Raw genomic sequence first — 25,736 nt, forward strand, 5'->3', positions numbered from 1 at the left:
TTCCAGGGATGCTAAAAAGTTCTGAAAGTGTTTTCATTTTTTTGTTTTGTTTTGCTTTAAGAATTGTGGACTGCAGATGCATTTCCTTTAGAGGGAAGAGAATAATGCAATGAAACACTACCTAGATCTTCTTTTAAATCTGATTTTATTGTTTGTAATAAAAAGGACTGCCTTTTTCACCTGAGCTGCTGGTAAATAAAAATGAATCGGCATAAATGAGCACTGCAAGTACTTAAGTTCAATTTAGGATCAAGGAAGGAGGAACACTAAAACTTTAAATGACTCATACTTCTGCAAGGAGATACAAAGCCAGTTTCCCCAAAACAAGGTTTCAACAAATTGTTAAATAGCCTGGTTCAAGAGAATAAATCTGCTTTAATAATTTTAATGCTTTCATTAGCTCAGAAGTTAAGAGATGCCAAGTTTTCATTTGCAGGACCTGTTCATTTGCAGCTTATATACACACCACCAATCTCCCTGCAAAGATATTTTAAAAGAGCTCTTTCAGCGAGAAGCAGCACTAAAATTAATATCACTTGCCAAACAACCCCACCGAAAGCACAGGCTGGTCCCTCTCTGCCAGCTGGGTTAGAGATGCATCACCAAGAATGAGCTTGGCATCTTCCCTTTTAAAAGAATGGCTACTTCCATTCCAACGCTGCCAGGTGCTAACTTCAGGGCTGTACTCAAGAAGGAAAGTCATCTGGGAAACTCCTGCATGGTCTGTAAAGCTGGATGCTTCATTTGGGCACACAGATGCACTGGAATTTCAACTTCTAATTAACAAGCGCAAACGATGTTTGTTTTCAGCCAGCTACACTTTGTAACACAAGCTACTCTAGGAAGCTGAATTTTCAATCAGTCACGTGCGCTTTGAACAGCAAAGAAAACAAGATCTGTGGTGCAAATCAAAACAAAGCCAAACCAAAACGGACGCGTGAGGAAGTCCTTGGGCAAATTTCGCTTGACTCCATTTTGGATGTAAACCTAAGACACCCTGTTCCTCCTGCTTCAGCTGCCTTTGTTGATTGAGGGTACGCATGTCCCTGGTAGATGAGCACTGGCTCTGAAGTGCCCAGAAGGACACCAAGCAGAGAGGGGATGTTGGCTAACCACAGAGCTACGTAGCACACCAAATCTACAATTCTGGACCTTTGGGCTAAGAAAGGAGTATTTCCAGACTCTTGCCTACAGTAAAAGTCTCTTCTGTCTCTGCCACCTGGAAAACTGGCTAAAGTGCTAGGGGAATTTTGACAAGCAGTTGAGAAGAGTTGAAATAAAGATGATGATTGTAGGGTAGCTGAGGAGGAAGGCAGAGCCCGGACCAGTTGAAACTAGCATTTTTAATAGTGCAATGAAAATTTCCAGAAGTCATTCAGGAGGAGAAAGCTGGGGTGGAAGAAGGAAGAACAACAAAAGAATGGATTAAGGGAGTAGCTGACTGCTCAGCAGGACACTATCCCACACTCCCAGCCAGGGAGGCCTCCTCTGCATGGTGCTGGAACAGTATGAAAAGGGTTGTTTTACAGATCTTACAGAGCTTGAGTGCAAAATTCTACAATCTCAACCAAAATGGTGAGACACTCTTCCTCTTAATTGTGACTATGCCAGTTTGTTTTGTTTTGGTTTTTTTTCCTTTAACTAAGCTTTGTAGTCTGTAGTTTGCAGCCTACCATGGAACACGAGTAGTCGTGGAGTAACATGAGACCTTTACATACCACATGAACTGATAAGCATTTAATGGTTCAGCAATTGCCTTGCACACCTTAGCCTTCCAGACATGGAAAGATTTCTCTTTGTCCCTCAGGGCTACCAGTGCTGCCATCTGGCCAGGTTAACCCTGAAAGACTAATGTCAGCCCACACAAAATGACTTTCAAGCAATTTCTGTAATTAACCTAATTAATAGATAACCACTTTCACCTACAAGGACAGTACCAAGTTATTCTATCCACCCACTTAAAATTTTCTATTGGAGCAAGTGATTTATTGGTTGGCACTCCTTCCTAGCCTTTTAAAACTTTTCTAGTGATTATGCATAAACACCCTACACTGAGACTCAAATTCTAAGAAGCTTTCTTCTAAGAGAAAACATAACATGATAGGGAAAGGAATAAATATCTAAAGAAAAGTAGAAATATATAAATACTATTAAAAAAAAGCTATAGAAATTTCACCTTCACCCCACTTTGCAACAAGATAACATTATTAGAATAGAAATTGAGTTTTCTAGGAAGTCCACACTGAAGTTCTTGTTGGTTTGTTTGCTTTTTAAAATAAAAATTAAGACAACATGTTTTATAAAATTTTTCCTTGGACAATTGCTGTAAGTTCTATCATATGATTGCTTTAAAATTTCACCCCTAGCTTTCACAGTTTGGGTAGCTGTAGCTTTATTAGCCCTCACAGACTTCAAAATTATATGCAGAATAGATCAGATTCATTTTGTATCCCTTATAATTTATGTCAGTTGAATACACTATTAGTAGTTTGAATAGCACTAAGTGTGTCAAGAGGTTAAGCAGCCACAGCTTAAAAGAGCAAAAAAATCTGGCACATGAAGAGTTGGGGTTTTTTTTTTCCTTCAGCTTTGTTTTGTTTTTAACACTTTGTTATAGTAATGAAACAGTCATGTGAAAATTCCCTGCGTTGAAATTTTCTGAGAAAAATCAGACTGTTAAAGCCTTAATCTTCAGAATCATCAAGTAAACCAAACTGTAATTCATTCCAGGTTCTTTTAAGTAACTGCACAGTAGAGACGGGAACTGAATCTGGTTACTTACGATGTTCTTGGTTGAGAACTAGGCAAGGTTTTGGAAGGTGCATCATACTGTTCTGTAAATCAAAAATGAATCAGTTGGTTTTATTTGCCTCACTTGTAGCATATTTTATTACCCTATGGTCTTGAGCATCAGACTAGAAAGTCACTTTCTTCCCAGATGCAATTGTTCCCCAAACCAAATGGGGTTTCCTAACAAAATACTGCTTGTTCTCTGCTGAACTGCTGCCTTAATTTCTAGGTAATGAATGTATACAATCTCTTAAGCATTTTATAAATTCGTCGTTGTTCAACAAAGCACAGGAAATCGTGCTCCTTAGTCAATGTAAATGTTTGATGCTCTCCTCAATGTGCAACACACAACACACAAACCCATCTGTGAATACACACGTAACAGTGTGTTTTCTTTCGATTTCTACTTACTCTGATTCTGTGCTACAGATCCAACATGCTGTGACTCCTAGAAAGAAAGGACAAAGTGCAAATTGAGAATAAAATAAATCAGCCCTCTCTTAATAGCAGCATATAAATGATTTGGTTTCCGTGTGTTACTTACTGTAATAAATTATTTGGCTAACTTGTCAAAGTATGACTTTGAAGTGTCCAATAGTCTAAGCTGGTCTGACGTAGCTTAGAATGGACAGAAACGACACGTGCTATTGCCACCCAAAATGTGTTGGTGGCACATTCGTTGTATGTGCATTTTTGAAGAAATATTAAAAAAAAATTCATAAGAGCCGCCAAACACTTCTGTTTAACACAGTCACCAAATATTTTGTTGGCAATAAAGTGTTTTGTGCTGTAACAGAGATGAAATGCTTCAAACATTTCTGAAAAGCAGTCACATTTGAAGCCCATGATTATAACAAATGTGTAAGTCACCGAAACATTATTCATTCATCCTCCCCTCCGGCTCAAACATCTTACAACTCTAAAAATACAAAGCTTGCTTAATAGATAAAAAAGAGGAAAGACGATTACGCTGCCATGTAGACCACTCAAAAACAATTACTTAGAAGCACAATCTGATCTAATTCTCAGTAAAACGATGTGTTGCAAGCAGCTACTATCCAACCTGAGATCCACTGTGCTTTAATTTATCTGACTTCTTCTAAAGATAATATCTCCTAACAGCCTTTATCTATGGAACAGGGACAGAATCAGATGAAAACCCAGGTAAGAACTGGATAGGTCTCTTCTAATTTATCAAAAGCCCTGGCAAAAAGAGGGTGTTTTACCTTTGTTGGGAACGGAAATTTGGAAGGCTCCGCTGTACTAGGCGTATGAATAGCTGTCAGGGGAGGTGGCCATGAGTGGGTCATTTCCTGGAAAGAGATCGAGAAAAGTGGCTTACAATATTTTGGTGATACACACAGGTGAGGTTTTACACTTAAGAGATTCATGCGGATCTGCCAATAAAGTCCTTGTTGACCCAGTGTAAAGCCAAGAGATGGTACTGCAGCGAGAAGCTCTCCTTTGAGCACAGCAGCCAGACCATTGTGAGGACTTGCTCTTTTTCTGCAAGATACTTGCATTGCGCAAGAAACAGCAACCTCAGTGAAGCTTGTAGAGTTAAGTACTTACTGTGTTTGCAGGATTAGGCCCTGGCCTTACAGCTACCACAGTTAATAAAAGGAAAAGTAAATAAAACCTTGTATGAGTAGTTCTGGAGTTTTTCAAAGCGCATGACTTTCCTATTACGGAAGTTCTTATATCCCTTTACAGCAATAACACTCTGAAAGGCTTTTCATAACTTGAGGAGGTCAGCCAGAGAGCTCTGACTGCCAGCACTTCCCCATGCTATTCTGCCTGAAACACTGGCTTTTGCTCTGACCGACCATGACATCTTTGATGCAGAGCTCCGGGATGTGGTTTCAGACCAAAGAAAGAGACCGCCTGATGTGCTATATCTTTAGGAATCTTTCTTCCCTGCTCCCCTGCCCTTATTCTCACCAACCATCACTACCAGGTGAAAGCTAGGAATCATGATCATGCTGAAAGAATCTCACGAGCATGCACCACACGCAGTTTGCTCGAGGGCTTAAAAAAAAAAAATTATTGAGAAATGTGTCAGTGCAAAGTACATTTTTGTACTTTTATCACAAAATAGACTGAAGTGTGAAAACCTCTACTGTGTCATAATTTACAAGTGTCATTTTTTCATCAAGACACCAATATGAAAGTTCAGAAGTGTCCTTAGTTTCCTCATCTATTAGGAATAACATGAAATGCAAAGATTTACAGGGAATGAAAACACATTGCTACCTTTGGCTGTACAAGCAGGGATCAGAGCAATCTGCAGGGGTTTCTGTGCAAGACTTGGAAGCAGCCTACAACTAGCCCAGCTGACTCTTTGATCGCATTGTTACCACCCTTGCCTTCTCCTTTCTCCCCTCCCACTGTTGAGATCATTGCTCACTTCACTCACTAGCTGTGCAATTTTTCAATAGATGGTAAACTCCTCAATATACTGTGCAACATCTCTTCATGCATTCATACACACTTCCCTGCGGCTGCTACAAAAACAGTGTTCTGCATTACTAACAGGCAAGATAACAGGATATCCCCTGAAACACAAAAGTATGCAGTAATTCCAGGAGGAGTACTCGTGCTGCAACACCACCGAGCACACAGCAGCTAGTGAGCCCCTGTGCACAACCACCTTTCAGCTAAAACGCCGCCCCAACAACAGCTTCTTGATAGTAATAAAGGCATCAGTATTTTGCAACTGAAGCGACAGTGAGGGAGGTGAATCACAGAAACCAAACACCTCTGTTAGACTTCAGTGTCTCAGAACAGTATCTGACAGCAAGGAACTGTCTTCTCGGTATCAGCATGACCAGCTTGCAGGTCACAGTGCATTTTCACACTGTGCACAGTGAATGGGTGACGCATACTCAGACCCAGCTACTGGGAGCCTGTGCACTGCGCACACAGCCAGCTCTGACACAAAGTTACAGAGACAGTTTTCCATCAGAGCTGGCTTATCTTTGCACAAATGGACTAGAATTACAGAGGAGAAGCAGCCCATCAGCAGTTCTGTGTGCCAGCTGGTGGATGGTCCTGTTCAGGGCCATGTTGCTGGGCCTGGCAGCACGGACAGGAGGCAGCACGTCCAGTGCCTTTGGAGGACATCCGCTCAGTAATGGCAACTCCCTGACTTAATGAAGGAGCAGCTCTGGCTGTTTTGGATGACTTGTCAGTCTTGCTCTTGGACTGCACCGCACTGTATTACACTTACATACTGGTAGGAAGAACGTTACTGGTCTTACAACTCCAGCTATACCCGGGGCTAACTTTTATCTTTACTTCTCTACAGCATAGCCCAAAACACACGTCTCGTGATCGCAACATCCACTGATAGAACAGAAGCATAGCAGTATTTTTTCCCCCACACGCTACTTTAACACATGCAAAATATAAGCAAACCAGAGAAACGTATTACTTAAGAACACCTACCTTCAAAATTTCTTCAATGGAGTGAACGTCACTGGGGAAGGTTTGCTACAAAAAAAAAAAAAAAAAAAAAGCAGCAGCATGAGTTTGTTTTGTTTTTACCAACTAACTGAGATAAACAGATGCACTCAGCAAATGCTTACCAATGGTTCTATAAATTTCATTAAGGTCCATTAATAATAAAATGCTAGTAAGAATTAAAAGCCCATCAGAAGGCCAGTTAATAATGCACTTCTACAAAGCCTGTTGTCTTTAGTAGAAGATATATTCTAAGAAAGACGAGAAAAAAGAAAAGTGAATCAGGGCTCATTAAATAATGTTGCTTGTTCAGCTGATAGGATTCCCCTTGTTTCATGACTTGCGTTCTTCTATGCACTGATGTGGATTCAGCAGAAAAAGAAGTCAGTATAAAGCCCTAAGCATGTAGAAGGCAAAGAAGAGGTGGTTTTAAGTGGAAGAATCGTGCACCAGGTCCTTGAATGCCAGCTCTTGGACTCATAGGAATATCAATAGCCATTAAAAAAATAGAAAAGCAACACAATTGTAATTTGTGCAGTTCAAAATAAAACCTTGAATGTACCGCTGGGTAGGAGCAACATGGTGATTTCTGGAAAACCTACAGATGACCTGGATGTAGATCGAGGGATTGCCCTTGCACCTCTCCCAGCTGTTTCGCTGGAGCCCGGGCAGTGACCAGCACATGCCCACCTTGCAGGGGCCAGAGCTTCCCAGAGTAAGCGTGGTGAGGGCTTCTGAAGGGAGGCCAGCTCCCTGGTGGTGCCCTGGCACTCCACCAACGACACCTGAAAAGGACCAGTAAACAGCCGTAGAGGCACATGCAGCTGCCTTCAACCAGGCTTGTGAGCCTAGGCATGACAAAGCTCTGGGAAAGAGTACAAAGCAATGCTAGTATTTGCCAGTTATATACCAAACAGCAGACATTGCAGCCTGTGCAAACACATAAATCTGCTTTTAATTTATCAGCAAAATCACCTAGTGGCTCCCAGCAGGAGAGCCCCCTGCACAAAGGCAACACCATGTACGGGCAGTGTGGGTACTGCTGGGCGAGGGAGGGGTTGGGATGAGGGTAACTGTACAGCTAGGGCAAGTGGCGATGCCCCGTGACAGAGCCCACCTGCCCCATGCCCGGGCTGTGCGTGGTGGGAGAGGATGCAGTAGCAGTGTCCCTCCTTCCCACGCCCACTGCAGCACTAGGTGCCGGGGATGCTCCGCAGCGGGGCTTGTGCTGCTTCCACACACTGACCCATCACCTGGTCATGGGAAACACCACTTCACTTCAAGAAATTGGCTTCTCATCTACTAGCACGGTATGTGTTTTGAAAGTACCTATCATTTACACATACTTTACTAACTGATATCATTAAAGGAAACTGAAATGAAAAACAACCAAAGAGCTAAGTAGTTATAATGAGCAAAATGCATCCAAGACCAGCTTCTTGTCTATTAAAAACAGATTCAATGGAAACATCCAGCGATCAGTGTAATTGCTGAAAGGGAAAGGCCAGGAAGATGTTCCTGATGTTAAAGGAAGAGGGCAGTGAGCTACGGTGCCCAATCAGAATCACCTTCCACAGAACAAGGTAAATAGCAAAGCAAGCAAACATTTTAATGATGTAAAAAAGCATCATCCTTAGCACTCTCACAGAAAGGTCACTCATCTGTTTCCCATATGCTGCACTATTTGCATTGGAGGGACAAGAGATGAGGAATCTCTTTTCCCTGCAACCTCATTTGTCTGTGTCTACACAGAGCTCTCACCGAGGTAGTGCTCATTTGGCAAAGATTTGACTTTTCAGAAAATCATGCACAGATAGCTGCTTCTGACCTTACTCACCTTGAGACAAACAGAAGCTGAGGCACAGCCAGATAAGTCACACAAATGAAAGCAAGGGGCTGGGATCTAGCAAGGCTTGTAGAAGCGCCTCACAGCAGGCAGGAGGACGGGAGAGGGAGAGCAAACAGTAGGGAACTTCTACCACATAGCAAGAGATCAGGATGTTTGGAACTCATGGTGCCAAAAAGGGATCCATCTTTTCCTCTTTTTCTTCCCAGTAAGCTTAACCTGGTAGCTCAACCACCTGATTTACTTCTTAATTTAATAAGTGGCAAACAGCAGGCACAGGAACTTGCATCTTGCTGTACAGAAAAGCAGCATTCAACTAGCAGATTGTTTCAGAAAGCTCCTGAGATATCCCACGAGAGCACCACAGTAAAAGCCCTTCCCACAAAACAGATAAGGAACAAAGATCCTGCCTGGACAAAGTATTCAAAACTCTCTACAATGGATTGATTGCAACAAATCAAAATCAGTTTGCTTCTCCCAATCCAGAAACTTAAGTTTTACGAGGTGATAACAGAAGTGGAATTCAATTAACCTGAGAATCAGAGAATATCTGCAACAGCCAGACTGGACCTCTCTTATCCTTGCCAAACAACTCATACCTGTCCCTGAATTTCTTTCAGGTAAGCCTGAAGAGGCTTTGAAATTGATACAGGTTTACACACAATGAGTATTTATAGTGCAATTGTCAGGAGGATTTATAGTAACTCCAAAGGGCACCATTCAGTAACTGCCTGCTGCTCTTCACAGGTCCAGTGGCTTAGCAGAAACCACTTACTTCTTCATGGTGCAGAATTTAAAGGAAAGCGAACACACAACACTGAACAAGCACTGCAGAGGTCTGCACTGGCAGCACAAGGACCTCTATTTTTTTAATTATTTTTTTTTAAGACACAAGGTTTAAGTACCTGCCCCCATAACATCCTGTGTTCCGTATCTCCAGAGCTGCATGTATCAGGGATGCTCAGGACTGCTTTAGTCTTTGGCTAGCAGTTGACTCCCAGAGCCACTAAGTCAGGACATGCTAGGAAGCCCATGCCCCTGCTGGAGACTCTCCCTGAAGAGCATGGGTTTTCAGGCATCTTTAATTTCTGTTCTGCTATCCTGCTGCACCCTAAGACCAAAAAAACCGAACACTTCACCAGCAGTAAAAGGTGCAATGGGCAAACAAAACTGCTAGCCACAAATGGACTTGCAACACTCATATCAAATACACGGTGAAACATTTGCTCTAGAGATTAAAATCACAGACTGTTCAGCACATGCACAGAAAATTTGTTTTCAGTGCCAAAACCACAACAGAACTGGTCAGAGCCATTTGACTGCACCAGTGAACACTCCTGTCTCCCGGGTAGGTCTGTGACTATCATTTCTACTGCAAGTTTGCAGCCTGTCACAGTCCTGTCACTGTGCCCCAAACCCGCTGGCCCTGGAGAGGGCAGGCATGCACCCTTCCACTCCCTCCCAGCTGCAGTGATGCCTCATCTTTTACGAAGCTAAGCATCCAGCACCTGAAGGAGCTGGGCTTTTCTGCACGCTGAGTAGTTTTTTGCCCCTTGCCTCCCTGTCCTTTTTTTTGTTTCCCTTCAAGTCACATCTCAAGTGTATTTCAGCCTGTAAACTACCATTAAACCACAACTACCATCCAGCAGCAAGGGCTGTCCTTGCCAGTTTTGAGGGAAGAGTTTAGTGAAAAGCAGAGATACAATGTTGCCCAAAGAAGAGTTAAAAAGCCATAAAGCCACAGAAACCACTGAAATTAGATCAGCTCCGCTGAGGACTGTGGGTGTAGGAGATCAAATGTTACATGTTGCTGTCTATCCCTACTAAGACTTTTACAGCCTTTACAGGGAGCACTGTATCGTACTTCCCACAGACAACTGGATTTAAGCCCTGTGCGTATTTGCTGGCTGACACTGACACCTGCACAATCTCCAGCTAGGATTTCCTCATGCCCCATTCATACTTACTGTCAGTTTGGGAATGATGGTGACGCCGCCAAGTGCCACTTACAAAACATTTTGATGGCCGATGTCAAGCGCAATCACAGGACATCTAGAACCACTGGGTCACTGTCTTTTTGTTTTGGTTTTGCTTTTTAATGCCAATGTTCCCACCCAAACTGATGCTGCACTTCAGTAACAGGCACTCCTCTCAGCAATATAACTAATTTATGTTCCAAAAAGTCTGGTTTTGGTCAAGCGAAGGCCCAACTCCCAGTGATCTCACAGCCTCCACAAAGGTCTTCAGGGCAGCATGCTTCTCCATTTACCATCTCCTCTAGCAGAAGGCACCACCAGAGCCAGCTGCCCGTGTCCAGCTGCAAGTGGGTATTCACATCTGACCCAAGACTCCAGCCCAGTTCCTCTACTGATGTAGGTCCACACTTTGGAGAGGTTAAATAAATGGATGTAACTTGGAAAGAAATCTTGTTCAGAAAGACAGGAAACTATTTTAAGAGAGCAGGCTGAATAAACTGCCACCTTTGTAATTTGCAGTTCTTACCCACAAAAATCCCAGGGAACAGCTAGACACAGACTGTGTGACATGGTTCATGCCTGTTATGCGACTGATCATTTAAGGGACAAATTTAAAATTATACTCATATGATAACATATGATGGGAGCAGAATCTGGACTTAAGAATTTCCATAATAAGTTTTGCAAGGCTAATTTAATAGATGACTTCCTTACTTGCAAGCTTAAAAAGCAAAGAGAAATGTTTAAAAAGGTCATCAAGACAAAACCAAGTATCTTTTGATGAGGATTCAAAAACTTAATTGGCATAACAGACATTTCACAATGTCAAGGATACGTTTGGTTTTAAGGTTTTTGGAACAAAAAGCTGGATAAACACAAAGCCAAAGCCATTAAATAAGTTTTGACTACAGAGACTACCATTAATATGACTTTAAGCCTCTCTCAGTTACTAAAGAACAAGCAACATGCTCTTAAAATGGTGAGACACTGCCACATTCTCTTCTTTTTAGAATTTTTGCAATATATACACTTTTCCAATTCACCAATCTGCACAACTGGATCATGAAGGCCAAGTAATATTTTGCAAAGACATATCATCTCAAGGTTAACGAAAGACAGTGCTACACGGTAATATGCCTGAAGTACTGTTAAGTATAGCTGGAGCTGTCTGAAAAGGACTTTACTCAAACCTTTTGGTTCAACGTAACTTCAACACAATAGATCAGACTAGCATGACCTAAATTCCACATCCACTCTCTCCCCTTGGTAGCCGCACAAAGTCACCCACTTCCTTTTTACTCACTACTAGTGACCTCAGCCAACACGAAATCTCTATGCAGATACCTGTGAAAGTTTAAATAAAATAAAATAAAAAAAAGAGGTACCATATATTTTCAGGGGTTGGGGAGGGCGTGTTGTTGTTTTGTTTTGATTTTTTTTTTTTGACAAATAAGTTACACGCTTTCATTTAGCACCTACTGTAGGTACAACAATTTGGAAACCTCTGGTATATGCAAATGTATTGCCCAAAAAATGAAGTTGGTAAGGACACGCAATTCCATCATTTCAGACAGCACTGCTATACTTGTTTACCTTCTGGGAAAACGCAGTTGAGGAAGTTACTTCAGAGAGATTAATTGATTAATTCCTACAGACTCCAGCAACTCCCTCTCTGCTCACTTACATGCACACAGCACAACATAATAATGTATCCAGAAAGCCAATGTATGGTTACAGAAAGCAAAAATGTATATAAATACCACATGCTTGGGTGATAAATTTTAATGCAGTTTCTTTACCAGAGTAATAAAGACACTAATGCTTTCACTCTATCAGAGCATAAACAACTCAGCAACCTGCTGGAATTACCATCTACATAACCTACTGCTGCTCACCAGATAAAGAGTATTTGCTCTATAGCATTATGCTTTCCGTGAGAAGCTAAATGTTTGTCTCCTGTACCATAGTGCATTCAATCACGTGAAAAGCAGCTTTCCTTATGCTAAAGGAGGTGAAAAGCAGCAGAATCAACAGAAATTCGGCTGGGAAAGATTTTGTGTCATCCCCTCCCCATACGTATTAGGGTAGCACATGATCTACTGATTTGACTATGTGATGGGATTTACCATTGCCCATTAAAAGTCAAAAAACCCAACCACTGAAGGATTAAGTACTACTTTGATCCTCAGCTGAAAAGCACTTCAGGATTGGGGCCAATATAATTTCAAGCATCTACACAAACATAAGAAGCCCTAGAAGTTATATGAGGAACTACTCTGCCTTTACTACAACAGGCTTGCAAAAACGCACAGCTGCACATACCCACAAAATAAGAGAGGGAGCTCTTAATTTAGAAAACAATTTATAATCTGCACAGGCATTCAATTCAGGCTGCATAGTAACTGTGTGACAAAACTCCCAGAAATACCTCCAAGTCCTCTCTTCATGAGCAATTCCAAAAATCCACTCACTGTCATGAGCAGAAAGCTCTGCTCGTGCCCCAAGCCTGAAGAGAGATGAACAAGGAAATCAGGGGAATAAGAATCACCCAAACCCAGACTAAACTGCTTGAGACACCACCTGGTACACAAACGAGACTCCCCACTGGCCATGATAATATGTGGGCCAGACACCCAACCATCAGCCAGAAGCAGTGAGGTGCCCCAACCAGGGAGTAACAGAAGAAAGGGACAGCACCAACCCTCCTGGCGCTGCACTCTCTTCCTGCTGACACAGTTACACCCGCTAGACTGTCACAGCAGGAGGGACCAGCAGCCTGCTCCGAAGTCTCAGTGTGATGGCTAGAGGGGAAAGGGGAAAACGAGAGAGATGTTGAAAGGGTCCTCACAAAAGCCCAGCTTTCTCCTCTCTGGCACAACGCAGTCAACACTGGCCAAAGCTGGGATGCTGAGAAACTGGGCATCTTTTTAAAAATAATGTTTTGCCATTGATAGTAAAGGAATAAGCAGTGCTTTTTTTAGTAATGAAGATGGGGTTGAAGAGATTTTAAGGTTGATTCTTTTTTTAAAAGGTATTCTGTTAAAAATTACAGCACACATTTTTATCCCACTCTGCTGTATGTGCCAAATGGAGCTCTTACACATATAAGTGGGGGGTTGAAGCTTCCTCCCTGTTTTTTAAATAGCTTGCCTTGTCAGGAGGCTGTGACAGAATAGTTTCAAGCAGGCTGTCAAAAAAATCATCTCCAAGAGAGAGGTGGCCACGCATTATTTCAGAAGTCACCAAGTGGCACCGCTGAGATGGGTAGACTCAAAGAAGGCCAGCGGCGGTAACAGCAAAAGATGTGCAAAGATGAGGACAGGAGGTCTGGAAGCAGATATTAACTGGAACGGATATGTGCTGCCTTTCAGGCAAGCATTAAGGTGTTGCAGACCTTTCTGTTCCTTCTCATCTCAGTAATTTCCAACACAACTGCTTGCTTCTGCTTATTTGCATGCCTCTACTGTCACAGGCCATTTAGAGCTGCCTCTCTAACACACTGTGCACAAACAACCCCCGTGCTCCTCTGCCTCCTTCATCTCAGGTGAAACTGGTGCCTGCAGATACCCAGGCACCAGCTACAGCATGCGTGCATTTCATATGCTGCCTGGTTTCTCCTCCTAATCAAAATGGATTTGCAATGTGTGTGTGTAGCTCAAGTATGCCAGCTATTGCTCTTTGCCCGATTTCAGTCTAAACTATTATCACAGAGAAAACCCACGTGAGCAGTGCAGCAAGGATGAGAAAAGCCAATTACGAGTTCCATGCCCTTCATTGTGTTGTCAGTTTTCTTTGTTTCCTAATGAGAGTTTTGCCACACAACTATTAGCAGAGAAGATCACCAGTTCATGCTAAAAAAAGTTCACATTTACAGCTGCTTCCCATTTAATACTACATTTTAATATAAATATTTAGTTTTAAATTTATTTTTTCATGTCAACTGCACAGGATTTGCCACTTGAATACAATGAAGATCACAAAACTGCATACGTGTGAAGGGTTAGTTTGAATAAAACAAGCAGCACAAAATCAGACCAAAACCTAAGACCTTGTCCTCGCTTCACCCATACATGCTTAACCAGCTCAGAGCAGGAGGAGATCTTGCATATTAGATGTACTCTCCTACTCACGCACAAGTCACACTAGGGATAGCACGTTAACTCATTCTTCAAAGCAACTTTCCACCTGCATTTCCATGTAGTTAAAAATCTGCCCTCTCGATACTACAGATAGATGCAAGATGCACACACACAGAGTACATGTTTCCAAAATGACACAGACAACAAAAGATACAATACGTATTTTAACCAAGCCTCTACTAATCTTGATTATGGATGCAATAATGTTCTGCTCTGTATTGAAAAAGGCTGCCAAAATTTGAAGCTCGCATTACCTTGCTGATCAAAACAAACACAAACACATAGGTTCATAAAGGTTTTCACACACTATCTTGAGGAACACCGGACAACAAGCAGATTCTCTGCCAAGGATGTTTAAATGTTCCATATCACAAAAGAGGTTAAAATACATCTATGACACAGAGAGGTCCAATGATCTGAAGCCTGGCTTACTCCATACACCTTTTTTTAGAGGATGTGGTGACAAAGCTGCTTTCAGGAAAAGCTGAAGCAACAACTTGTTATCTATTCAGGACAGCATTTATCAGAACAAGTATGAAGGCTGTGTGAATACATTTATGATTAAAATAATTTCTAGACAGACAGGCACCACCCTGCAAGGAAACTATCAGCATGGGTGGCCATTAAGCATGTTTTTAAGAGATGTTTATATTTTGCTGCAGACACAGGGCACTTGTTAAACACATCTCTCTCTTTCACACATTCACTGATCCCCAAAATCATGGGGAACCCTTTCTTAAGACGGCAAACAAAAAGGTTTTCCAATGCAACAAGCTACAGGTTTATTGTGCAGATAGACAGGTTCCCTAACAATCCTTCAAGCAGTATCCACTTGATTGAAGAAAATTTTCTTACCATGAATAACAATTGTTAAGATATGCTTAAAAAAAAAAGGGGGGGGGGAAGGAGGGGATCAGAAATGCAAACCAAGACTAATTAGATAGCAATGCTAACAACATTATCACGCGTGTAAGCTTTTTTTATTCCTCTTCTATGACCTCAGCCAGCATTAAGCATGAACCTTACAGTAAACAATATTTGTTTTAGCAGTAATGAATCTCAGACAGAAGACACAAAAGGAAGTGCTATAAAGTAATCCCACCTAGTAACAGTAGCCTTGAGCGAAAAAAATCAACCCCGCAAGTCTCTGGGGCAGGTGAGGGAGGCAGCTGCCAGGGAGGAGAAGGGACGACGAAGCAAAAATAATTTTGAAGCAGAAACAGCTCTGAGGCTCAAGGGTGAGGTTTGACAGCACAGGGAAGGCAACGAACCCCCCCATGGCTGCCAGGACAAGTGGTTGCACGGTCCCTGGCCACATACACCACTCTGACGCCCTTCCCTTCCCCTGTCACTGGCCTGAGCCTGCACTGAGACAGCCCAGGACCTAACCTGGCAGACAATCATCCCCTTTCTGTTGATTCATCTCCTTTGATCACCTGGCCACAGCACCAGATGAGTACCAGAATTGGTGCAGCCGAGGGGGAAGAAGAGTGCATTCCCACAAATGCTCAGCACACCTGGATGAAGCAAAGGTCTTAATTTTACACAGCTTCCAATGTTTGGTAAACCCTTTGGATCCAGAGCCAACCACCTACTGCCAAGTTATCTCCGGAAGCACGCTCCAGAAGCTTAACCTTGCTCCTATAGTGGTAAAACTCCCATGAACTGCAGTGGAAAAATTGTTACAATTCTTCGCATTTTACAAATCTGAAGAGCCTCTTATATTGCACCTGATACTTGCATGACTTGAAAAAAAAAATTAAAAACTTTATGAACTAAGTATTTCAGATTTTCAAAAGGCACAAAGAAAGCCTCCCATGCAATCAACATATGTTTAGCTACTAGCAAATTTCCTTTTCTCTAGAAAGCACACAACCAGGTAAGATTATGTTGTGACACTCCAATATTCTCACGTGCACTAACCTAGTCCAAGGCAGTGTTTTTGCCTCAGTACTCTGAACTACAGATCAGGCGTTTATTAATTGCTTGTAGCTAAACAGATTGGCTTTGAAGCGCAGGACATGCTGGTGAAACTTATTAACCTCAACAGCTCTCTGGGGCATAAAACCACATTTTTGTTCCCAACCCCCAGGTTTTATCAGCATCCACCCCTTCTAATATAATGCAACATGTTCAGATCTGGCACCACCAACCACATAGGTGAACCTGATTTCACCTACCGAGGGAAAAACCAAACAGCTATTGTCTGCTACCATGCCAACCTTCCCTGACTGCAGGTGGTCTCCTTGGCTTGTAGAGCAACCTGAAGTCATAAGCAAATCTTGTGAACATGTCGCTGATGAAGGATCGAGATCAGTAAAGAGCCCACACACAAGGAGCAGAGATTTTTAAGCCAGCTGGCTCCTCTTCACAGTGCTGCGGGGCTGCAGAGCCCACAGTGCTGGGAACAGTACAGAATGAGCCCTGGGCACTCCACAGGGCTTCACGAACCACAGCTCGGGGTGGCAGCATCCCAGCTGCACAGCAAGTCGCTCTGTCAGGCAGGCGGCAAAGCAATCTGCGGGGAAGGCACAGACCATGCTCTCCGGACAGCAGAGGAGTTTCTCTACCGCATTCCCGCACCATCTGTAACGCTGGGGGGAGCAGCAGGAGAAACCAACTGAAAGGGCACATGGTTAACCCAAAACACGCATATGTACAAATCAAAATGATACACCTGCACTTGTAAACGTGGCTTTTTGCAAAAACATATAAAGGGAAAACATCACTATCACAGCTGCTGCAGTAAAAAAGACCTCTACAAACCACAGGAGAACTGACTATGCAGGGTGTCGTAGTTTAACACCAGCCAGCAGCTAGAACCACACGGCTGCTCGCTCACTCACTCCCCCAAGTTGAGATGGGAGAGAGAATCAGAAGAGTAGATAGCGGGGGAAGACTCATGGCTTGAGATAAATATAGTTTAACAGGTAAAGCAAAAGTCACGCATGCAAGCAAAGCAAAACAAGGAATTCATTCACTGCTTCCCATGAGCAGGGAGGTATTCAGCCATCTCCAGGAAAGCAGGGCTCCATGACACGAAATGGTTACTTGGGAAGATAAACGCTATCACTCCCAAGGTGCCCCCTTCCTCCTCCTTCATCCAGCTTTGTACGGTGCGCATGACATCAGTTAGGGACAATTGTCTCAGCTGTGTCCCCTCCCAACTTCTTGTGCCCTCCCAGCCTGCCTGCTGGCAGGGTGGTATGAGGAACAGAAAAGGCTTACCAACAACTAAAAACACCAGTGCCCTATCAAAAGTATTTCTAATCCCAAATCTAAAACACAGCACTATACCAGCTGCTAATAAAAAGTTAACTCTATCTCAATTGAAACGACAACACAGGGGAAACAGCAACACTGACAAAGAGCAAATGAAAGCAGCAAAACTGCATAAAATAAGAGAGAGGTGCACACAGGTAGTTAATACAAGATTTTTAGAATTTCTTTCAGGTTCAGGAATTGTAGGGTTTGGGGTTTTTGTTTGATTTTTTCTTTTTTAAAGTTCATACAAAAAAGCATTTTTTAAAAGGAAAAATATGGAATTTGAGCTAAAATTTACTGAGATGAGTAAATTTTTGCACTGTTGCCTGTGAGCTTTGGATTAAGTTAGTAACAAATCAGATAAAAGAGTGTGCAAAGACTTCGAAACAAGCTGCATTTTTAAGGATCAGACCATGCCTTCCCTGACTTCAGTGTGGGAATACTTTCATACATTTAGGTATACATTTACGCACAAGGAAACTTGGTGCTATTTTTGTATTAAGTTCAAAAACATTTATTTCAGAAACTTCAAATAAAACGTGACTTTCATTATCTTGTCACGAAATCTTTGTTGATATAATTCGTTTAAAATCTCAAAATATATAGAGCTAAATAGATCCTTAATGACTGGCTTCATAAATTATAGCTACAGATTTTAAAGGCCATTTTGTTATGCAGAATATTGCCTAAGGTTTCATTACTACTGTAAAATAATGTACAGATACTATTTGGCAGCAAAGTCCCTGTAACAGCAGCTTGAGCTGTTCTAGGAAATTCAGGAAGCTGCTGTCAGAGAACAACAAACCCGTGTGAAGGGCAGGCAATTTTCTTAGCAGGTTGCCTAAGACTAGGATTAATTTTCACAGGAGATAAAAAATTACCCCAAACCACATTATTTTTAGCACAGAAGAAGAAAGCTCACCTCATTTCAATGAAAACATGACAACCACAACAAAAAAGACACAAGAAGGTAGAAGAGGGAGGGACAAAAAGAGGAAATGAAACACAAAGAAAACTGAAATAGAAAATCAATTTTATAAAAACCTTGTTATCAAACTGTCTTTATGGAAAGAGAAGAAATTTGCTTCTAGTGGAGTCCTAACAAGGCCCTGCACACCGCAGCAGCTGTAAAAAAAAATATACATGTTTGGGGATGGACTTGTTCAAGTTTTCTTCTAGCTTCAGGTAGCCAGTTGGGTGGGTTTAGCAATGAAGGATGATCAGAAACGAGCACCCTATGTCTCCCCTCTCACCAATTTAGCTCTTGAATGTAATAGAGAGAGACTGGAATAATTCCAGCAAATCCAAAGAAAGCTACAGTAGATCTGCTTGCCACTGCTTACAACATTAAGTTTCACTTCTATATTTCATGAAAAACAAAAACAATGTTATACTTTTTGCTTTATGCACACTAAAACAACGCTGAGGAACCACAGAGATGTACAGATGGGCTCTGCCTCATTCAGCAAGATAAAAATCTTCAAAATTACATTATAAGTGCATTTGTTTTCACATTTGTGTTTATGCTGCTTGCTTGTTTTTGACACACAAGACTTCATCATAGATTATAAATCAAATCCACCAGTCTCAAAGTCCACAGGAGCCTTCTAAAATAATTTCTCTGGGTGCTATTTCAGGTCCTCTGTGGGCACCAGTGTTTAACCAGCAGTTTGCATGTAGCCAAGTCCCCTGTGGACAGTTTCACAAGTGCACTTAACCCATTCGAGTCCACTCCTCTCCTTTCTAAGGCAACACCGAAGTTATTACACTGAAACAATGCCCCACCACCAGGCATTCTCCTGCTTCTGCCCCAATGTCAACCCAGCAGCCCAGCTCACAAGAGAAGACAGCAGCTCCAGCCTGCGACCGGCCTCACTGCAGGTTTGAAAACAAATCAAACTATTTCCATGAACTTCTATTCTTGCTTTCTTCAGCTGACACTGAATGATCCTGGCAATTTAAGCATTTTACATGAAAATGCTCAGTAAACAATGGTTGTACTGTCATGTTCCTGCGCGGGCCCCTGGAGGTAATAAAACATTCTTTAAAGATTTTACACGCTTTTCTAACTTTGAGATGGATTATTTTGTTCAACCTAAAAATAAATGCATGGGCCTCCTTCTTGTGTTCAAACAGCATAAGAAAAAAAAAAAAAAAAATCGCTATTTTGTCTTCCTTTGTCTGAAGGAGCAAAAGGTTTTGTGTTCTGGGGGAATGGGCTGTTGATATGTTTTAATAAAGGATTCTTTAACAATCCCAAGTTGCTGAAAGCAATTCATGCATCTCTTCTTAGCCTTCATCTAATAATAATATAATTGAAATCCAAACAAACTAAACATGAAAATTAAGTGCAGCAGCATCTGCATAGAGCCATGTAGACCAGAACTCCAGCCAAGGCTGATGATTTCACCAGTAAATTGCTCGACATAAAGAGCCTTTGCAGAAAAGCACTCCCCCATTGTAACTACCATCTGTATAGTACCTGTCAATAATCTGATTTTGACCCCTTGATGCTGCAAAACTTTCTTACCTACTGTCCCCTTAAAGTCTCTCCAGTAAATAATTTTTAATTAATATAAATTCTGTTCCCTTAGATCTGAGCTGAGCATAGCTACTTCTTTTTTTTTTTTAAATAAAATTTGTGCACTAAGATACTTATTAACAATATGAGTACAAAGGATGCACTTTGGTTCTCAAATCAACTGCTTTAACCAAAAAAAATCTAGCAACATTTGAAAAGCTACACATGCTTCCCAAACTTCCACTCTTTCCCATCCCATTCTTGACTACTACTGTATATCTTACAGACCCTCAGTGACAGTATCACAAAACCCTGGGTATTCATATTGGAAGTAACTTGGAATCACATAGGAAGTACAGTCTTCAAGTAGGGTGACTTTTGATCTCAACCGTAAGTTTGGCATTAGTATGGTTTCCCTTCCATGGAAACAGTAATGTAATAGACATTATATTATTACAGCTAGTGTACTTCATTCCCAAATCCCCTAATGTGAGCTTGAGAAATTGTTTGATGATAAATCCTGATCTTCATTTGAGTTCAACAAAAAGATAATAAAACAGTAACTACATTTGTTAAGACCATAAAGAAAACTGGGGGGTTTAGTGGTGAGAGGTGTCCTGTAGTTCTGGGCATCACTTCAGATAATTAACTGCTGCTATCTCTCAGAAGATTTTTTCCCATTTCCTAACATCACTTCCCCCTTGGAAAACAAGCTGAGTTAGATTTATGATGGCAGTGGAGACACTTGGTGCACTTCCCCTTAACGACTCAGTAAACAAGACTTGGAGATACAGGCTCTTGCACTGTTTTAATACTTAATAGGACTGCTTTTCTGAACCCTTTTACTTGTCCATCTATTTTGAAGAGCAGTACCCCATGCCACCTCTCTGCATTGCCACCACTGCAAATAAAAATTTAGAAAACAAAGGAACTGAAGCAGCAGGCTAGAGCCTGGAGCAGCATCACCAGTCCCAGGCCCGCACCCAGCACAGCTCTGTGCTGTTGCCTGGGACAGACCACACAACTTGGAGGGGAGCTTGAAGGCATCAGCCACCGGCACTGGTGCCTCAACAGAGAAGGCAAGTGGGACGGAAGGAAATAAAGGGATGCTTGTTATTGAGTTCAAGGATAGTATTCCCAAAGGAAAAGAAGGAAGTAAAGCTGTGTGTTTAGAAGACATGAGTTTTATCTCTCTCCTTAAGAAAGAAAACTTTTTAACTGAGAAAGAGCCTAGGTGCTATTTTTAAACCTTAACAGAAATTTAAGAAACATTTTTAAATGCTTCCAAACCAAGGAATTTTACCTATGGGTAAAAAAAAATAGCAGGATATCTTTTTGCTTGTAAGGGCAACTTTCGCCATTGTTTTACAACTGACCCAAATGCAAACAGATTACTTCTAGATTTGATGTTTTGGGGTTGGGACAGCAAAGTGCCTTACTATTATTACTAACTCATGTATACACAGATAAAATCTATCCTCCCTGAGATAAGTATTGAACAAGTGTCTTAGAAAGCTCCCCTATCTTGTCATAGAAGACTGGAAGCCACAGCAAGTCCTGTCCACCAGTTACCTTGTTGCCCTTTCTAGTATATAAAACCATCGGTTGAAGTAGCTTAACTTAAACTTTCAGCTGTAAAAGCAGTGTCCTAGGCTGACAAGGCCTGCTCCTAGGACACTATAATTATTACTCAACTGAACGAGCAAGCACACAGACACTTTCATCCTCTCCTCAGCAGACACCTTTGTGCACTCAGCGCAAAGCCTGCAGCACACTCAGCTTGTTTACCAGGTGGATAAAGAGGCCAGGGCTGGACACAGCCTTCTAGGACCTGCTTTGCTCATGCTGTGCCCTGAAACAACTGGTCTACAATTAATATTTAAAATCTGTATGTAGAAGATACTTACCTCTGTTATGATTCAAAACATTATCTTCCTTAAAAGACATTGTTATCATCCCCTAAACTCTGCATTAAAGACCGCAGACGGTGTTTCTCAAGTTCCAGAAATTCTTTACGGCCAGGCTTATGCGCTGCAGAGCTGTCACATACAATTTTTATCTGCAGCTAAGTGAAGTGGGAGGTACTGAGCTTACGTATCTGGCTAGCATTTGAGAAGTGATCCCTCCCAGTCAGGTGTATTAGGAAGGCTACAGGCCATCAGCCCCCCAGACTCACGTAGCTGTCAGAAAACAGAGTGATGCTAAGAGAACAGGAGAGGGTCAGTTCGCTGTTTCTTTCCTTGTCTGTCTAATCTGGAGGGAAGAAGTGGCTTTTTTGCTCATTTAACATACTGTCTGAATAGCTTATAATTAAAGTCCAACTAAGGGGAGACAGTTACAAGAATTACCAAGACACCAGCCAACCTCTGCCTAAGGAAAAGCTTTTCTGCATCTTTCCCTGAAGCAGCTTTTGGGGGCAGCAAACTGGAGAAGACTTAATTACTTGCGGCTCTCATTTACTACGGTCATTTTCAGATTTTCTGTATTACTGTTTCACTGCCTATGCTTTCCTTCGTACGTAATTGCTCATATGATGGCAATATCTGTGTAAAAAGTCCACGTGGACCAGTGGCAAAATACTCAAACCATTTAGAATAATTTAAGGATGTGAGCAGGCAGGTTAATAATTTGTAGTCATACAATGGATCGGGCTCAACACCTTTGTGTACTGCAATTTGTTCTTTATGTCCTCTCAGGCAAGGTCCCTACAACAGGATAGTTTCACATGCAATCCCCTGCATGTGAACATGCAACCTCCTGCAAGCTGGACAACAAGTGTTTCCTACAGAAAGGGACCACAGAAGGCTATGGGCTATAGGACTCCGAGGAAATGTCTAAGGAAAGGGCAGGACATACCCAAGGGATTACTGCTACCATAGCAAACAGAAAAATAAATACCACACTGCTTCTCTTCTTGCTTTCATTATGGAAACATGCGTACTATTACTGTGGTAACACAAATGTCGCATTAGCAGAGAGGGGAAGGAACGGAGCTGACCCTGCTCTGCAGTACAGCAAACCAAGGGGGCAAGGGAAGTCAGCCTGTCCTCCGCATCGGTAAAGCGCAGATAGTATTCTTTCAGCACATCCAGCCAAGGATTAACAAAGCAAAACTGCAAACAGACAAGCAACATGACAGCCAAGAGCACCTTTAGTAAAATGCTTGCTTCAAGTGAGAACATTCAGGCTGAAAATACGGCACCTTTCACCTTTAGCGAACAGATGGCGTCCAACCAAGTCTGAATTACAGCTTACTCTGAACAGCAATGAGCTGACAGGCTGATGAAAGAAACCAAAATATTCCTTGTATAAGGAGGAATGAGTTGGCAGGATCCAAATATGACATGACTTTGTCTCCTGGTACATGAATTCACCCTCCATCTTCCAAAACCTACAGCATTCATCATAAGCCACTGCTATTCAAAATGCAATGTGCACAACACATATTTAAAAAAACCCCACAAACCTAGTGACTTATGTAATCTTAAAAATAAAATACTACAAGCTTTAAAAAAAAAACATATATCACAGTATTAATAAGGAATCATTCCACACATTGTTTATTTTACAATAGACATGTAAAATGTGCAGTCACCCTGCCAGTGTTTTCATTCTAGAGACACACAAAAATACTTGTAAACACATGCAGCAGTTAGCCTTAAAAATCATGGTGAAGCACTCACTCAAAATTTTCTCCATTTCTGTGGGTTTGAACTCTAAAGTTTAGGAATTTCTCCCTTTGGGGATGCTTTTTTATTGAATTCAATAATGCATTAAAACAAATATTTGAATTTAGATTCTGATTCAAGAGGAATCAATTCTCTCAAAATTCTGCTAATACAGAAACAATTTTCTCAAGATCCCAAGAAAAAGTAAGTATTTCTACATTGTCGCTATTCTTTCTGAATTCAAGCAGTGAAAGAGGAAGAGAGATCTGAAAACTTTAAGTTGTCTGGGTTTTTTTTAACGGACACATTTTTCTTTTGACTTAATGAAGCTAAATATTTCTGACTATGGCATAATCTAAACTATACAGCTGTGTATTGAATAGCAATAGTTACTATTTATCTCAAAAGGAAGGTGCACATCTGGATAAGTTATGCAAACTGGCGTTTCTGTAAGTAACGTGAGTTTAGGTGAAGTTTGATTATTGGTTTTTTTTTACTAATATCAAACGTGACTAACTGGTTAAAAATTAGCCCACAAGGCCAGTACTATTGAGATCTATTTCCTTAGCAGTCAAGGCAAACATCACATTTGTTTCTTCCTCCTTTTGATTCAAGCAAAGCTCCATCTTAAGCATTGTCAGAAAGGCCAAAGTGATTAGATTCAGTATCCCAGAGAAGCAGGACTCATAGAAAGCAGCAATGCCTTTTATTAGATGAAGGTAGCTGTGGGGAAGAGAGGAGGCAGAGGACACTTTCCAGCACCAAGCCCTTGCCAGGTCCGAAACAAACACGTCATGTCCAGGCAGTTGCAGTTTGTTTTCCATGTGGTTGGGTATATGCAAAGGCAGCTGGGCTGACAGCAGAGCCTCTCTGGGAAATGCACCCGGACCTTTTGCTCGGAGCAGGATGGACTGCCAAGATTGTGCCTCAAACTATTTGCTACATCTGACTGCATGCAAAAAGAGCACCTCAATGCCTAATGACATTTATGAACTGTTTGACCAACTGAACAATTTGGCAAGAAAATGTAACACCGCTAACGCAGTTTAGAAAGAAAAATTAGTGTGTTGAAAAGCAGATCAAAAAGTTTAATTCCAACTGGGAATTAAAATATTCTGCTGCTTAAAACAATCACTAATTTATTGTCTAAGTAATAAATGCTCATCATTATGATGACGAAAACTGGCAGCTCGGGAGGGAGGGGGATATTAAAGACAATTCAGACAGCAACATTGTTAGATATCAGTGAAAAAGAAAAACGAGACCTGAAACTTCAAAGCACAGAATAACCACACAAGGAAACCAGCAGGAGGCATAACGGATAGAAAATAGACTATGCTGAGTGGTATGCCAGGGCAAGAATACCACTACTTTCTGAACGTCATTTCAAAAATTAACATATCGATATAGCCACGCTTTGAAAACAGTACAGCACATCAGCCAGGGATGCTGAAATTCAGGACTGGTGTATCACTGTTTAGAACCAGCCTCTGCAGACTGCAGAGGTCAGATCCCCACACACAGGGCTGCTTGCAGAGAGCTGGACCCCCGCTCTGCATCCATCCCTGCCCAGGATTCCAGAGTTAAGCTATAGCCAATATCACTGCCCCTAACGTGGTTACATGCTGCCTTCTTCAGTGAGCTCTGGCAATCTCACGTCCCACCAGGTAATACTGGGAATCACTTCTGCAATACAGGACTATACCAGCTGCCCTCTCAAGTTACTCATCATCAAAACAGCAGGAAACTTTTCTCCCCCTAATATTCATGCTCATTGAAAACCAGAGAGCTGTCAACACTTTATTGTAGCAACTTCTTGCTGCAGGACCCCTATGAGGTAAGAGCACTGTGATCACAACAGAGCCCAAGAAGCAAGAACAGTACCACCAGGCTCCCTGTAACATGCATCACTGTGCTGATGCAGACAATGATTATGGAGCATCCTTAAGCTGCAAAATCCCACTTCCACTCTGGTTCACTGGTACCCAAGTAAAAATCCCATGAAGCTTACTTCATAATAAAATACAAAGCGTGTGTTAACCATTTCCCTTCACTCAATGCAAAGAATCA

General features: G+C 41.7%; 1 protein-coding gene across 3 annotated transcripts in view; it reads right to left on the reverse strand.

Annotated features, from left to right (window-relative positions):
- The window catches only part of AFF1 (ALF transcription elongation factor 1), a 96,842-nt gene that overhangs the window by 26,770 nt on the left and 44,336 nt on the right, over positions 1-25,736 (reverse strand). For all 3 annotated transcript variants that reach the window (XM_074589140.1, XM_074589139.1, XM_074589142.1), the window contains exons 4-7: positions 6,238-6,282; positions 4,017-4,103; positions 3,202-3,238; positions 2,783-2,834 (exon numbers count right to left, since the gene is read on the reverse strand). In XM_074589140.1, the coding sequence (XP_074445241.1) occupies positions 2,783-2,834; positions 3,202-3,238; positions 4,017-4,103; positions 6,238-6,282 (221 nt within the window). The remainder of the gene's footprint in view (positions 1-2,782; positions 2,835-3,201; positions 3,239-4,016; positions 4,104-6,237; positions 6,283-25,736) is intronic.

This window comes from Larus michahellis, chromosome 5, assembly GCF_964199755.1.
Source record: "Larus michahellis chromosome 5, bLarMic1.1, whole genome shotgun sequence".
NCBI classification, from domain to species: domain Eukaryota; kingdom Metazoa; phylum Chordata; class Aves; order Charadriiformes; family Laridae; genus Larus; species Larus michahellis.